Source organism: Pagrus major, chromosome 9 (assembly GCF_040436345.1).
Source record: "Pagrus major chromosome 9, Pma_NU_1.0".
In the NCBI taxonomy this organism is placed as follows: Eukaryota; Metazoa; Chordata; class Actinopteri; order Spariformes; family Sparidae; genus Pagrus; species Pagrus major.
Window position 1 is genome coordinate 15,299,406 of NC_133223.1, and position 15,909 is coordinate 15,315,314.

The following is a 15,909-nucleotide window of genomic DNA, read 5'->3' on the forward strand; positions in this document are numbered from 1 at the left end:
AGTCAGTATTTGAGAAACTAGTTGGAAATTAAGCTGTGACAACTGACTTTAATTTAGTGGCCTGCTGAGGGGACGTCAGACAGAAAGTAGTTAGAAATTAAGTTGTTTATTAACTGCTTATTAGAAAAAAGGGTTAGATATTATGAAATTATGTTTGGGTCATTTTCAATAATTTTCTTGGTAATTATTGTTGTATTTGGGGAGGTAATTTCAAAGAAATTTCAAATATGTTACATGGTAAGTACTACAGTACCTACTTACCAGGAAATTTGCAGACTTGTAAAATCAAGTGTTGAGAAAGCCTCCCTTTAACTAGCAAGCTCTACTGGAACATTAGCTGGTCCTCAGCTCTCTCTTTCCCTGTAGCCTCCTTATATCTTCAATTTTGTAACAGTTCGTTTTGATGAACTGAGTGAGTTACTTGCAGCAGCAGTGTTCTCTTCACTGTTTCATATTTCATGTTTTAGTTTAATTCCAAATATTAATGTGTGTTTTTGAGCATGTTTTCAGATGTTTATATCTTAAACCAGTAGGTCCATAATCAGGAACTCAACGAAAAGTCCTATGATGACAAACATGTTGCCACTCCTATCATTGCCAGCTGCCTCACTTCAGTTTATTCAGAGGGTGTTGCACATCAAATATGGTATATGGCCGTGGTTAGTTTATTTTAAGTTTAGCATCGACCACAGTTCACATGTATCACCATATATGATTGATACTGCTGCTCCATGCAGTATATTTTTCATTTAAGTTGCTGCATGTGTTTGTCCCCAGACAGCTTAACAACTATTCACACCTGGGCTCACCTAGCCCTAGCAACCCACATGAAGGCCGGTTGGGTCAATGACCTACAAGTGTCCCTAACAACTCGGAAAATCAGAGGTCACAAGTTTCCTTGAGGACTCTGTAAGAACACACCCACACAGAGTTTAAAGCCTGTAACTCCCCTCCAGTTAGTTAGAACTGAAGAAGCCTCTTGGATGAGAGGAAATATCTTCAAGGAACTGGAACAAGTCCAGCTGCCAACAATACAGCACTTAGAATGCATGTGTTTAGTCTATCTATCCTGCTGTGTCAACACATTTCTTTACACAAAATTAAAACTGCAGTCGACTATCTTTATTTGAGACTGAATCAAGCTACTGTATAATGTAAAACTCACAGAGAATTATTATCCGACTCTACCATTCCCCTCAGCTCTACTGAGCATTTTAGCCTCTTCTCCTCTCTCTGAGCCAGTTGTTTTTGTTTTTGGGCCAGCAATTTTGCTCTGACAGACACCAGACAGATAACGTTAGCAACTACCTTGTGAAAAACGGGGATCATTTAGCAGATAATGAGACAGTCAAGAGTTGGTGGAGACTCCTAAAAAAATTGATAGGATTGCAACTATTGCAAACACATTTACTGCAACAATAAAGTGATGTCATGTCAGTGTTGTCACCTTGTTCTGCTGCCCCCAAGTGGCCAGAAAACATTAAAAAATGCAGCTTCAAGCCAAGATCATGTTCTACATAACATACAGCGTATTTATTGAAAAATCAGTTTAAGCTTGTTTTTTACAAAAATATATTAAAAGAAGACTGAAGTAATTATTCAGGGTGAATAATGTAATGTAGAAAGAGGATGTGAAAAAGATATATTTTTTTTATGATGCATCTGTTTCCAGTGAAGATGGTTGTGAAATTTCGCGAGCAGTTTCACACATTTACCCACTTGCGGTATTTACTTCCTTTTTGCAGTCACCTTAACTTTTAGGGGTTGTTTTGGACTGCACTTCATATCAGTGAGCTCTGGGTTTGGAATGACCAGGCTGATTATAGCCTCGTTGTCGACTTTCCAGGCAGTTTTCATAAATATCTTCTTCTTTCTCCTGGTGCTGGAAAGAAAAAGGAATAGAACAGAAACACATGACAAGTTACTGCAGCTCAGTGTGATTTCAGTGTCTCTGCAAAACATTGTTGTAGAAATTTACTTCACTTTGTTATTAACTTAATTAAAGTAAGATCTCAAATGACAAGGTGAGAATCTTTATATTTACCATTTCAGCAGTGGGAGCATGACTGCTATTTCTGTAAAAGAGGGTGACATTTTGATTATATTCTAGCAGTATAATGCCATTAGACTTACATATTTCTGAGCATAGAATCAGATTGACTTGAGGCATCTGCAACCTACCTCTCACGTCGTTTGTGGACTCCATGCAGAATAGTCAAAGTGATTATTATGATCAGGCAACACACACAAGGCACAGCCACAGCAATCACTGTCATATACCAATTTTCCCCTTCCACATGTTCTGGGAAGAAAAAAAACAGTATTAAACTCACTCTAAAAGGCCAAAGTCGAAAACACAGTTAAATTAAAACTGCTGTAAACTTCCTGTCTGTTGAGCAATTAGCAATCCCCTAAGCTCATGCGCAGTTTTTATTTGTGTTGGTGGGAGATCTTGGTTTCATAAAGGAAACAGCGATGTTCACTCAGTTCCATGATGTAGTAAGACTATTTTAAGAAGCTATATATGTTAAACCAAAATCATGTTAAAAACGCTCCAAGGATTAGTAAAGAGAATAAGAATTGTAACTAAAAATACGCTCACAGGCTGTTGTTCTTGACCAGTATTCAACTATGGAGTCATAGCCAGTGCAGCCATAGCTGTGTAGCTGTGTTTCAACTGTGTTTACGCTGTGGATAGCTGTGGATAATGAACAACACACAGATTCTGCAGGTACCTATAGCAACAGAAGCACAGTTGATCTCGGCTCTGTTATCTTTAATAACCCTGCCATCCTGTTCACATCCTATTTCCTTTGCTGTTGCCACGGGGATTACATCTGTTGCATTTTCTAATCTTATAATTTAGGACCGAGCAGCACACCTGTAATTATCAGCTCCCATTTCTCTTCTGAAAGTCCTGTGTCTGTGTTGGTCTCACAGGTGTAGTTTCCTCGATGATACGTCTGGACACTCTCTATGATCAGTGGGTACAGTAGGCTCTCTGACACTGACATATTTATGTTGAGCTCCTGAGCTTCCTTACTGACGTGGATGGTTGTTTGTGGGATGAGACTGAACAGGGTCACGCCGTCCTTTTTCCATGTCAGCTGAGTGAGCATGCTGTTTGAGTTGTTACCACAGGTGAGGATCACACTGTTGCCGACCACCTCTGAGACAGGGGCTCCGTCTGTGAGGGAAATTTCAGATGATGAATGACATTTTCAGTGTAAGCATTCTGTCAACGTTATGCTACGCTACAGTTAAAGCAACAGCTTGGGTACAGATGTATTTGTTTTCTGTTGTTGTTGTTATGTTTTGCCAAAGTTAGTTGAAAAGATTGATGCCTCTTGCATATCTTATCTGTTAATGGTTAGCTTAGCTTAGCATAAAGACAGGAAATGGGTAAACTGCTAACCTTCATCTCTCCATTGACTTCTTAAGATCACTAACTGACACCTTATAGAGTATGTTACTTGTTCAATCAGTACAAAATCCAAACTGTTAAAACGCCACATTCATCTGCAGATTAACGTGTACAGACATGAGATAAGCATCGTTCTTCACACCTTACTCTTGACAAGGAAGCGAATAAACTAGGACTGTCAAAGTTAACGCAATAATTACGTGTTAACACAAATTCCTCTTAACGCTGTCATTTGTTTTGACGCGCAATTAGATCCTAGGCCCGCCCCATAGTTTGGGAAATCAGAGAGTGATGCAGCAGTAACATTGTGGCCTGACCTCCTTAAGCAGAAATGGATAAAGAAAAGGGTTTTTTGAATGGCAAGTTCAGCTTCAAAGCCCTGCCAGACGGTTCTCTCGACAACAACAAAGTTATTTACATTTAGTGTCGATGTGAATTGAGTTACCACCGGAATACATCGAGTCTGAAATACCACTTGCTGGCCAAGCACACAGTTTTAATGATTGACACAGAGAGCCCTTCTCCCCCTCGCCAAAGGCAGACCACGCAAGATAATTTGTGACGGAGACACCTGACAAACTTTCAAAAGCGATAGCTAAATGGATGGCTACAGCTTGCAGGCCAATTAACATTAACATTAGTGAACCTTTACAAGTTTAAAGTTAGACACTACATTGTGTTAGTATTACTAAGGAATGTTACATTCAGGTCAGTATGCCCATCTGTTGTTGCTTGCTGAGCTTGAGTTTGCCATGTTATGGTTTCAGCATATTTTTTGAGCATGAAGTACCTTTGTTTTAGATTGTTGCAATAAACGTACATTCGCATTAAGCAAGCATATGTGTCCACTCCCATGTTAAGAGTATTACAAACTTGAAAGATATCCCTTTAAGGTACATTTAGAACAGATAAAAAATGTGCTATTAATTTGCGATTAATCGTGAGTTAACATTTAATCGATTGACAGCCTTAGAATGAACACATTTCCCCAAATGTCAAACTATTCTTCTAACTCATACTCATTGTCACAATAACAGGTTTGTAAATTATTTTTACCTGCTGGTGAGAACATCCAGAACATGCAGCATATCAGAGAAAGGGTCCTGTTGATGCCCAGATATTTAGAAAAATACTCCATCCCACCTTGAAAGAAAGATAATTCTATTTGTAAACAACATCTTAACATGGGAATATACTGTAATGTGGTCAAGTCAGAAAATATTTGTATTATTTTATCAGTAAAGCCTCAGTGAGATTAAAAGTTTAGTGTCCTGGCCAAGATGGGCAGCAATGATAATGATCGTAGACAAGCAAAATAAAAGATAACACAAAATGAGTCACAAGATCAGAATTTATGCAACCGTGGTTTCTAAAATCAGAAAGAAGAGTGATCATAAGAATCGTAAAGAGGATCGCATCCTTTCTTAACCCAGATACAGCATGATTAATATAGTAACTACACTTAGTTACCGGTAGTGAGTATCTGCTTCTGCTCTTTGGTCTTGTTCTCTTCCTCCTTATCTCTGAACTATTGCTATCATTCAGGAAAAATCAAGTAAATTACATATATATGATAATTACTAATGATTAATACTCACATTTCTGAGTGGTGACACCTTAGCTGACATTCATGTGAAGAGTGTAGATTAAATCCGGCCAGGCCCAAAACACCCACACTAGATGGTTTCCATACAGGAAGTGAGCATTGTGACAGCAGTGGTCTGCGACCAAACACGTAAGGTGCTTTTGTGTGTGTGTGTGTGTGTGTGTGTGTGTGTGTGTGTGTGTGTGTGTGTGTGTGTGTGTGTGTGTGTGTGTGTGTGTGTGTGTGTGATGTTGCAGAGCACTGTGTGAGGTTTTTACCCAGATGATGGTTTAAGACAATGTATTGCCAAGACTATGCTCTGCTTTAAACATCTTTTTTTTCATGTGTAATTGGTTTGAGAGGCCTAAATAGCCATTTATCTTTATTGAGCTGAAGTCTCCCCCTTTGTTCTCCTATGTTTTATACTCTATGCTCTTATACTCCATAATTTTTCACTGCCATGCCATGTTTAACTTTTATATTGTGGCGTATTGTTTGGATGAACTTGAGTAGTGACTGTTAGAGCACTTGTCAGGTTATTGAGTGCAAAACCTGAATGTTACTGCAGTTGTGCTCCTCCTCCTTAAATGTTCATCTGTGTGTTAATGTTTGCACAGAGATTATATCCCCAGTGATTATTGTTACTTTCATTGTATACTACTAAAATATCGAGTACTACTACCGTCAGCCTTGTTGAAACTGAAGTTTCAGTTTTAGTTTCAACTGAAGTGTCAACAGGGGAATCCTCAAAATATCTTCCTTTGGCTGCACTCTTCTCCTTCTGATAGTTTAGCTTGCAACTTCAAACTAATCATGGATGATGTATGCACGCACGACATGCATAATAGTGACTACACAGCAGACTGAAACAAAAATATTACAGGAAAGACAAAACTTACTTAAAACTTACTTAGATTACATTTCATTGTGATAGTATTACATGTTTTTAGCTTTATGCTCCGTGGGGGCATGTCCCCTGAACCACCCTAGCAGGGCTAGAAATCGTGACCTCAGTATTATTAAAATCCTGGCTAAGGCCTTGGGAAAACTTTATTTCAGGCCCTAGTCTCATTCTCTTTCTTTCTATTTATACTTGCTGTCACTCTCTCATCCAGATGAAGTCCCAGGGAAAAGAAATTGACATGATTCGATTTAACAAGAATCATATACTTGGTAGAAGTGGCGTAATAAAGTCAGTATCCGTAAAGGAAAAGTTCACCCAAAAATGAAAATTCCATCATTATGTATTCACCCACATGATGATGCAAAGTCGGGTAAAGTTTCATAATAAACAGCAAATCAGTGTTGCAGCATTTTCATAAAACAACTGAAGTAAATGGGGACTTGTTTTAAAACAGCGTCGAAAAAAAAAACATATATATATATGTATATATATATATATATGTATATATATATATATATGTATATATATATATATATGTATATATATATATATATATATGTATATATATATATATGTATATATATATATATGTATATATATATATATATATATATATATGTATATATATATATATATGTATATATATATATATATATAAAATGGCTCCAGACAGTTCACCCGGTGTAATCCAAGTCTGCAGAAGCCCAGAGATCACAAATTGATTTGAAAATACACATTTACTGTATAGCTTCTAAGCTAAAAGCATTAGCATGCAACCTGTATCAAGTAGGTGCACAACCTTGACTATGACTAATCTTGACTATTCCAGAGACTCGAATTACACAGTAAGAGCTGTATGGAGCTATTTCCTTTTTTCAGGTTGTTTTCAACCATCCCCACGCCTGAGCGTGACAGGCCTTAAATCACATGATATGTTTTCATTTTCTTTTTCATGTTTGAAATATCCAATGACAAATGATTTTCAGTGTGCATGTCAAGTCTAACCCTGAAATTGAAGCCTGAAGTGGACCTTGCGTCTTTATTTTGGCAGACATCGTACACCTTGAAAATGAAAATGCAAACTAAGCCTTAAGTTTAAGACGCCATTATGTCATCTCATATCAAATGAAAATGAAATGACAGGCTGCATTTTCATTTTAACAGTGACAACATTTTCAAAAGCTTATTTTATGGAGTCACACCACAAACTCAAATCGTGGAGGGCAGGATATAGCAGCTGAAATTCACCAATGGGAGGTCAAGGGTGGCCATGTTTGGACTTTCCCCGCCACATCCCAGCATACTCAAGCAGATACATCTATTTTCACCAGATGCATGATAGCACATAATTGCTGTGGGTGTTTTTGTGTATTTAGCTGCTCCCTACTCAGTCAGCCTGCTTCTGTTACATGTTTTCCACAATCATTTGGCAATCCGCTTCATGTCCTGTTACAGAAACTAGAAAGATTGCTTTCACATGAGTCACTAATGACAGATTAATGCTTTTCATTTCACTTTCTTCACAGTAGAAAAAAGCAATCACCCAAAACACTGCAGTCTCTTTGACATCATGATACAGTATTCCTCTCAGTGGGAACAGATCTCAGTCTGTCCCCTTCAGACATCCTTGTTTGAGATTCTGCTTCATCTGCCACTGATGGGTCTCTCGCACATTTCTACATACACCCGTGGACACAACAACCACTTGCATTCCCTGTAGCTTGTCAGCTGTTTTTCCCACTAAAATCTGAAACACATGGAATGCAGTTTACTTTACTAGATCCTGTTTTTTTTTTACCAACACAAATATTTGTCTACCAAGTCAGGCAAAGCTCCTTCCTGTAGATGACTTAGTTTGTCCAAATGATGTGGGATTTCCACCAACAATGCCAAATTCAGTGTAGTCCACATGCTTCTCTTTGAAGACCAGCCTTGCTGCGTTTAATGCTGTATCATATGATTTTTTGAACCATCAATGATTACCAAACCCCCAAAACTGTGTAATTACACTGTCACGTGATGGAACCCAAGGAGACTTTTTCCCATACGTTTACATTATTAAAGATGTGGCTGTAAAACAGTGGATATATTTTTTGAGCGGTCACTTTTTATCGAAATCCGAACATTCAATTAAACGTGGGGTGAAGGGTTCATATTTGAGCTGTGTTAACCTACTTGAAATGTACAGTCTATAAACGCATTAGACTATTTGTTGTAGTTTGACCTGTGATCCAGCAGAGGACGCTGTTTACTATCAGCTTGACCTATGCCCCTATTGACCTGTCAGTAAACTAAGCTAACGTTAATGTTTTATTGTTTCGCTACAAAAATGTAGGACACTAGCGAACAGAGCCATCCTGAGTGGACAATAACGACAGGAAAACTTTCAAAAAGCATGTTTGGAAGTATTTTGGGTTCCACACTGTAGCAGGCAAAGTCAGAAATCTGCAAACTCACCTGCTAGTTTACCCCCTTAACTGAAGCAGTGGAGGCACCACACACAAGCGGCGCAGCAGCAGGTGTACAACCTTGTTTGAATGCATATTATTCAGTACTATCGGCTTCAGCAGGCCCCCTGCCAGAAGCTTGTTAAAAGGCCATCAGTGATAAGATAGAAGGTAAGACAAGGTAGAAGTTGCAGGCATGTAGGAAACAATATGTTGATAGAGCTGTTAAATTAACATTTGATTGCTGGAATAATGGTGCGACTGTGACGGGAGATTATTTCCAGTTCGGCATACGACATTACTTATCACCCACCTACAATGCTGTACTGATTTCCCTCCCCAGACAGCTTAACAACCGTTCACATCTGAGCTCACTGAAACAAGTCCAGTTGCCTGTGATATAGCACTTTGAATTACCACGACCTGGATGACTGAGAACCTTCATCAACAGCTCTCATTATAGGTCCATGATGATTACCAGTAAGTAAGGTCTATCTTCCACTGGGAGGGCGTGTCCCTCACTTTTCAATGTCTCGATCAGAGAAGACAGTAGTTGAGAAAAAATATCAACATGCTCTTCTAAGTGGCCTTCAATTATTACCTGGCCTTCTCAGCAATTATTATCTTAACAAACAGCGAGTGTCTTGAGTACTTTTCTTGCCCTGTGTTTTGCCTTTTTAGGCTACAAACAGTTAATTGATGTAAGATTTTGGGGTTATGGAGGAAGACCACAGTCATAACTCATGGCTATGAATTGAACATTAAAAACTAAGACAGTAAAGCTCAGAACAACATCAGCAACAACATTAAATTCTAAAGTATCAAGTCTCTATCGAGGTAACTACACCTTTAAGCAGGGTTAGTGGATTAACAGTACTGAGGTTTGCATACAGTACATGTGGCATGTTACTTTTTATTCTTTCTTCCCTCCCCCATTTGTGTGCATAGTCATAGTTTCTGGCACAGATATCATCTCACGGTAAATTTCTATTTTTGGTTCCTAACTTCCTCTGTGTTTAATGCAGTGAGCTCAGAAGTGGCCATACATGGAGGTTTGTGCTGTGAGTTCTGCAGAATCTCGTGTCATTTTGTCTGTCTGTAATTGGTCCTCTTCTATGTCCCATTAACTCAAGGCATTAGTTGTAACATTACTTCAATGAATAAGGTTTGCAGTAAATCAAATTTTGATTACAAATTAAATCCTCAACCTAATATTAACTGTGCAAAAGCAGAATCAAGCAGGAGATAAAAGGGCAGTGAATGATTTACATTAGTGGCATGAAAACTCCAATAGGATGTTGCTGTTGCCGGGAAGTGAAGGCAAAATGGGGATAAAGTGTTTGGGCTTTCTGTCTGCCAGCTTGTTCGGGAAATCGCCTGCCCTGTTGTGGCTGAAAATCATTGAAAGCAGCTTCAAAGTACAGTAAAGTGAGGGCTGAGAGCTTAGAAAGGGATCATGTGACGCCACCAGAGGATATTCAAAAACCGAGCTTGTGATTTATGAGGGAAATGATGTCATAGTAGCACGCATGCATGATTTATTCTTCTCTTATTTTTATTTTTATGTAAGTGATTGATTTTAGTTGGAATAATGTCCATTCAAATAGATATAATCTCAGTTCTTTACTTTTTAACCTCGTCCACATCAGCCTTTGATACCTTGTGAGGCTCGGTCCAGGACAGGGGTAAACATGTCCTGTACAATACTGCCCCTTAGTGGTGATTTAAGCATAATCCTCTCAACCCTTCATCGTCAGAATCAGAATCAGTCATAATATTATTTGAGTAAACCCTATTTTCCTTTAAAGGGTCATTTTGTAGTTTTGGAGAAGAAAATTCAAACTCAGAATTTTGATATTTACAATATTAATGAGAGTTTGTTTATTTAGTTTGTTCAGGCTGTAAAAAAAATCAGTCAGGGAAGATCTTTCTCTTCTGATCAAAATTTCTTCCCCCAAACTACATAGTGCACCTTTAGCATATCCTGTTGTAACCAAACATATTTCTTTTAATCAAAGAATTAAAGCCCTGCACACTGACTGAAGACTTTCTTTCAGTCAGGAGGTAGCATGCATCGTGAGTGTAATAGTGCTGAAGTAGAGTTTACATGGTCTCGCAGTGCTTATATTTGCTTCCTTCCACAGTCCAAAGACCCGCAGATTAGGTCGAATGTAAATTTTTTCCCCCTCAGATGTGAATGTGATTGCTTGTTGTTGCGTGTTATTGCTTCGACAGACTGTTATTGTACCAGCGTCTCGTCCAGTCTGTGCATGGATAGGCTTCTGTTTCCGTCTTGTTACATCTTTTACGTCGTTTCATGTCACTGTGTCTGCCGTGCGTGATATGCACTGATGTTGGGAAGGTTTTGGCAATGACGCAAAAGAGAAATAATCCATTATTCCACTGAAATGCATCAAAACTAAAGTAATGAGCCTGTTATAGAAATGTAAGGAGTAGAAAAGTACATATATACAGTATGTGTTCAAAAGTATTTGTATTTTGTTACTCCATGCCTCTGGTGAATTTGAATTCTGTCACATTGTCTCAGAAATAGTTTTCACAGTATGTGTCTCGGGTCGTAGCAACTACAATCTACTCGACTAAAATCTAGTTGAGTAGAAGTCAGTGCCGGAAAGTAACTGAGTACATTTAATTACGTACTGTAGGTGAAATCTTCTATCTAATTATAGTAATATGATAATACATTTTCATATTCCTGGCAATTACTGGTAAAAGTGAAAGTCGAGTAGTAGTGCTTGAGTAAAAGTCTGAAAGTATCTGATCAGAAGTAGAAGTGAAAGTAATCATATATTTACATGTATGTATACTATAGGTTGACTGATGATCAGATCAAATATTCAGAATTTTTTCTCATGATCAGAATCAGTGTTTTTTCTATTTAACTGATTGCCGATGAAATTAATTAATTTCAATATGCATTGCTTCGGCTGTTGCAGCATGCGACAGTAACTGGAAACTAAATAAATGTAGCAAAGAGTAAAGAGTGCAATATTTGCCTTCAAAATGTAGTGGAGTGGTATAAAGTATAAAGGAGCAGAAAATGGAATTACTCAAGTAAAGTACAAGTACCTCAAAATTGTACTTAAGCACAGTACTTGAGTAAATGTACTTAGTTACATTCCATCACTGTACATTATCCTGAATAGGCCATTCTGCATAATATTTATGACTTTTGGTTCTTGAAGTACTTTTTGATGCTATGACTTTTTGGCGTTTGCTTTAGTTTGATATTGAATGCAACACATTTCAGTATTTATGCAGTGTGGAATTGCTACTTCCACTTCAACTACACTTACTGCATGTGTCCAATCACTGTTACTACCCAGGTTTCTTTGTAGTATTCTATGCCACAGGTTTAGACACTGTTCAAGTCTCTTTTAAAAGTTTTATTAGTTTAATGTGTTGATACAAAACATTTCTGTCTGTCAGTTATATAATCATACAGCAATGTGAACCTTAATGATTTGTTTTTTCCTTGAGTGATAATAAAGCCCAGTGCTACAGTGACTCCTGATCACTTTTTTTTGTGTGTGTGTGTGTGTGTGTGTGTGTGTGTGTGTGCGCGTGTGCGTGTGTGTGTGTGTTTTTGCACTTTGCAGAGAAACACTGACACAACACTTCTTGACCACGTGTGACTTTTTATTGCGTTGGTTCACATTCCAAAAGAAGATACTGCCACACATCTATCAGCAAAGAAGACTACAAGTTAGTAAAAAGGATTTTTTTTTTCTTTCCAAAGATTAATCACGTCTTCTTACAAACATACAGGCGATGCAACAGTCTTAAAGTACAAAAAATCATACATTACCAGTCATATCGATGTACACAAGGACCAGCGTCATGCTTTGATCGTAACACTGTTAAATGCTTCGATGTGTTCGACAATTTGGTGATTTGTTGAAGGCTCTCTGATTCAGATTCCACAGCATTGGATTATGGGAGGAGAAGGGATGGTTGGGGGTCACAAAGGGGTCAAAGCTGCCTTCTCTCTCTGAGTTTCTCTAGAGCCGTTTGATCATACCCCCAAAACCAACACTGTGTGTGTGTGTGTGTGTGTGTGTGTGTGTGTGTGTGTGTGTGTGTGTGTGTGTGTGTGTGTGCACATAAATGCACATGTATGAGTGTTAGCCTGCAGATTTAAGCTCTGGTATCTACTTAAAATCATTGAATTATCACTTTAAACACTTATTTAGCCATATGTGCTGCATAACAGAGCCATTTCACGTGTGGTGTGGGTGTGCTGAGGGGTTGCATACAGAAATGAAAAAAAAAAAAAAAAAGCAAATAAAACATCAAGTTCACATAGGTCCCAGAGCAGTATAAGCACTTGCTACAATATTACAACATTTGAGAATTTACATTTACAGATAAGGCACAGGAAATCATACAGTAGTAGATTTGTGATAAAGCGAAGGCAAACTTTAAGGCTTAACGCACTTTGCATCTCAATACTCGCTAATGATTTGCAATTAAATTCATCTTTCCTCAGATGGATGTACGAATGTTCTCTTTACTCTATTGGATTTGTGAGAATAAATCAGTGTTGTAATCACAGTTAAAACTTGTGTGATTCCTCTAGACAGTGAAATAACCCAAAAAAAACAGCTGTTCTGCACATTATGTACACTATCAGACATGAGATGGGGCGTTATGTACAGCGGGAGTTGCCCCTTGTTGTTTGTTTCTCTCTAAATTTCGTGACTATTGTGTTTTCTTGTGGGGTAAGTAACCCTCTGTGGTCGCATAAAAATCAAGTCGAAAAAAGATTTTTTTTCACAGCCAGGTCAAGGATGCTTGTTTTCATTGATGAGCGCGGTTTCTTTTATTGTCTCGCCTCAAACAATACTTTGTGCTGATGGTGCGTGATCTTTATCGCCCGGACGCCTGTTTGTACAGCGCGAAAAGAGAGGATTTGGCCTGAGGTCGCTACTATAGTTCATTCTCTGATAGGGCAAAACGAGCCCTGCTCTCTTCCAATGGACTGTCACAGTACACAGCTCTACTTAAAGGCTACATGACATAAATCTAAAATGCAGAGAATCACATTGAAAAAGACATTCAACATGTGGTCTTTTTTTTTTTTTTTCTTTGGTTTGTTTTTCCTCACTAACTCAGCTCTGGCTGTGCTACATGGTATATAAACATGAAAAGGAGAGAAATGCTCTGAAATTGATGCACATCTCTCTTCACTTGAAAGAATCCTGTGTAAATGGATGCATAGATGAGGTGTTATGAGGGTTAAAGGCCTTGCACAGAGTCTAAACCTCTGATTGTGCAAAAAAGAAAAAAAGGTACGCTCTTCTCCACCTGGAAATGGACTTTTCTCCTTCTACTCCTCAAAGAGCTGTATACCTGTAAATGCAGTGGCACTTCGTCGTGTGATTCATGTGTGCGAGAGCCCTCTCACCCGCGGCGTGTGCAGCCACATGCTGCATTTGCAGTGTGTCGCCGTCCGAATGGGAATGAAAGTCAGTGCCTAACTACAGCGAAATTACTGATTCGCAGACACACAAGTATATTATAACTCTCTTTCCCCTATCTACTCAAACCCCATGTAAAAATGTCTAATCCTCCATTGTATATGATTAAAACTCTTTCAATAGAAAAAGATGTTTCTAAAAATTGAACATGGATTTTCATCAAGTAAAAACATTTCCCCCCTGCATGTGTCCTTTCCACATTTTTTTAAATATAAGAACACGCTTAATAAAAAAAACTACTCCTCCCCTCTTTAACTTCTACTTTGTCTTTTTTTTTATCACAAACACGCAGATTTTTTGTCGCTTCGTAGAACTGTTTTAAAAGGTTTTAATCTATCCCTGTTAATTTTTCATCCTTTGCTTTGTGACCTGCTTGTTCAAGAGTGTGCGTTGTCTTGAGTTAGGTGTGTGTGTGCTCTCTCTCTATGTGTTGAACGTCGGGTGTGTGCAGGTGTACATGTGCTCTCTCTCACAGGTTCATACGGTGAGATCGTCTGACCTGGCCCTGCTGCTGGCTTTGCTCAGTCGGCTCAGCGGTCTGGTGTCTTCTATCGTATCCGCGGCCTCCATCCCTGCCTCCGCCGGAGTTACCCCCTCCCCGTTCACTGCCTCCTCTACCTCCACATCCTCATCCGCAGGCGCCTCCACCTTCTCCGCTTCTGCTTCTGCCTCTGCCTCTGCCGGCTGCACCTCCTCGGGCTCCTCCTCGTGTAATGTCACCCCCGGTGTCTCAGTGGTCTGGGCGTAGGAGGGCAGAGTCTCGTCATACACCTTAGAGATGTCCTCCATGGGCAGCACCTCCTCCGCCTTCTCCTCCAGCCCCTGGAAGGGTGGGGCCCCTCTGCCAGCCTCCATGCCCACCTCAGCCAGCGGGTAGAGGTGAGTTATGGGGGGAGCTTTCTCCTCCTCCAGCAGCTTGTAACCTTTCGCTCTCTGCAGGGAGGGCACAGCCAGCGAGGGCAGGCTCTTCACTTGTAGCGGCAGAGGGGCCGAGCCCTCGCCCTGGGCTGGGGCGGGGGCCGGCTTGCGAAAGACAAAGCGAATCTTCTTCAGGCCCAGGTGACTGATCTCCACAAAGTTGAGGAAGAGCGAGACACAGGCCACAGCCAACATGAAGATGATGAAGACAGTCTTCTCCGTGGGGCGAGACACAAAGCAGTCCACCGTGTTGGGGCAGGGCCAGCGGCTGCACTTGTACAGCGGCAGGATGCGAAAGCCATACAGGAAGTACTGGCCCACAACGAAGCCCACCTCGAACAGTGTCTTGAAGATGATGTGGCAGATGTAGGTCCTCAGCAGGGTGCCCTCCAGCCGGAACTTCTTGCTTCCCTTTGTGCTGGTCTCCTTAGTGGTGCGAACGCTCCCCTGGTCGGGTGCCAGAGGGAGACGCTCCTCGCTCAGCTCCTGCTGCCGGCTGAGCTCTGCCTCCTCGCGCTCCTTGCGTTTCTCCTCCATGTGGACGTGGTGCACGGCGTGGCCCACGTACACCAGAGACGGCGTGGACACAAAGATGATCTGCAGCACCCACAGTCGGATGTGGGAGATGGGAAAGGCCTCATCGTAGCACACATTCTCACATCCGGGCTGCTGCGTGTTGCAGACATAGTCGGACTGCTCATCGCCCCACACAAACTCCGCCGCAGTGCCCAGGATGAGGATACGGAAGATGAAGAGCACCGTGAGCCACACCCGGCCGATCACCGTAGAGTGCTCGTTAACTTCCTCTAAAATATTACCCAGAAAGCTCCAGTCACCCATGATCGGTCCGTAGCACTGCAAAAATGAAGGGTGGGGTAGGAAGGCACACAGAGGGTGCAGGCAGACAGGGAGGGTGGGGTTGGCAGGACAGACAGGGGGAGGGGAATAGAGTGCCAAAAATAAGAATTAAATGCGGAAAACTCGTCGAAAATCAAACCTTAGTCAAAATTTCAGGCTACTACATGCAATTCTAAGAGAAAACCTGAATATTTTGAAATTTCTAAAGATTTTCATCAAGTCCATTACAGTTCGATAAAAAAACACCATACTTAGTCAAATATGAAATAAAC

At 40.1% G+C, this 15,909-nt stretch overlaps 2 protein-coding genes across 5 annotated transcripts; both read right to left on the reverse strand.

Annotated features, from left to right (window-relative positions):
• Nucleotides 1–1,592: 1,592 nt before the first annotated feature.
• Nucleotides 1,593–5,093, reverse strand: LOC141002275 (uncharacterized). Its single transcript, XM_073473551.1, has 6 exons — nt 5,023–5,093; nt 4,481–4,567; nt 2,882–3,187; nt 2,182–2,302; nt 2,045–2,075; nt 1,593–1,882 (listed from the first exon to the last, which is right to left on the reverse strand). The coding sequence occupies exons 2-6, from the start codon at nt 4,560–4,562 to the stop codon at nt 1,787–1,789; spliced, it is 636 nt and encodes a 211-aa protein (XP_073329652.1). The 5' UTR covers nt 4,563–4,567; nt 5,023–5,093; the 3' UTR covers nt 1,593–1,786.
• A 9,245-nt stretch (nt 5,094–14,338) lies between these two features.
• LOC141002274 (gap junction alpha-8 protein-like) lies at nt 14,339–15,619 on the reverse strand. 4 transcript variants are annotated; one of them, XM_073473549.1, is made up of 2 exons: nt 14,699–15,619; nt 14,339–14,620 (listed from the first exon to the last, which is right to left on the reverse strand). In XM_073473549.1, the coding sequence occupies exons 1-2, from the start codon at nt 15,617–15,619 to the stop codon at nt 14,339–14,341; spliced, it is 1,203 nt and encodes a 400-aa protein (XP_073329650.1). The 4 variants fall into 4 exon arrangements, with proteins under 4 accessions (XP_073329650.1, XP_073329651.1, XP_073329648.1 ...); XM_073473550.1 differs by having other exon boundaries at nt 14,339–14,479; nt 14,582–15,619; XM_073473547.1 differs by having other exon boundaries at nt 14,339–14,473; nt 14,552–15,619.
• Between the last annotated feature and the right edge of the window lie 290 nt (nt 15,620–15,909).

Excerpts from the sequence above, each read along its gene's own strand:
- LOC141002274 (XM_073473546.1), bottom strand. The coding sequence starts at position 15,619 with ATGGGTGACTGGAGCTTTCTGGGTAATATTTTAGAGGAAGTTAACGAG.
- LOC141002275 (XM_073473551.1), bottom strand. The coding sequence starts at position 4,562 with ATGGAGTATTTTTCTAAATATCTGGGCATCAACAGGACCCTTTCTCTG. Across the intron at positions 3,188-4,480 it reads CTGGATGTTCTCACCAGCAG|ACGGAGCCCCTGTCTCAGAG; the intron begins GTAAAAATAATT and ends TTTCCCTCACAG. Across the intron at positions 2,076-2,181 it reads GTCCACAAACGACGTGAGAG|AAATAGCAGTCATGCTCCCA; the intron begins GTAGGTTGCAGA and ends CCTCTTTTACAG.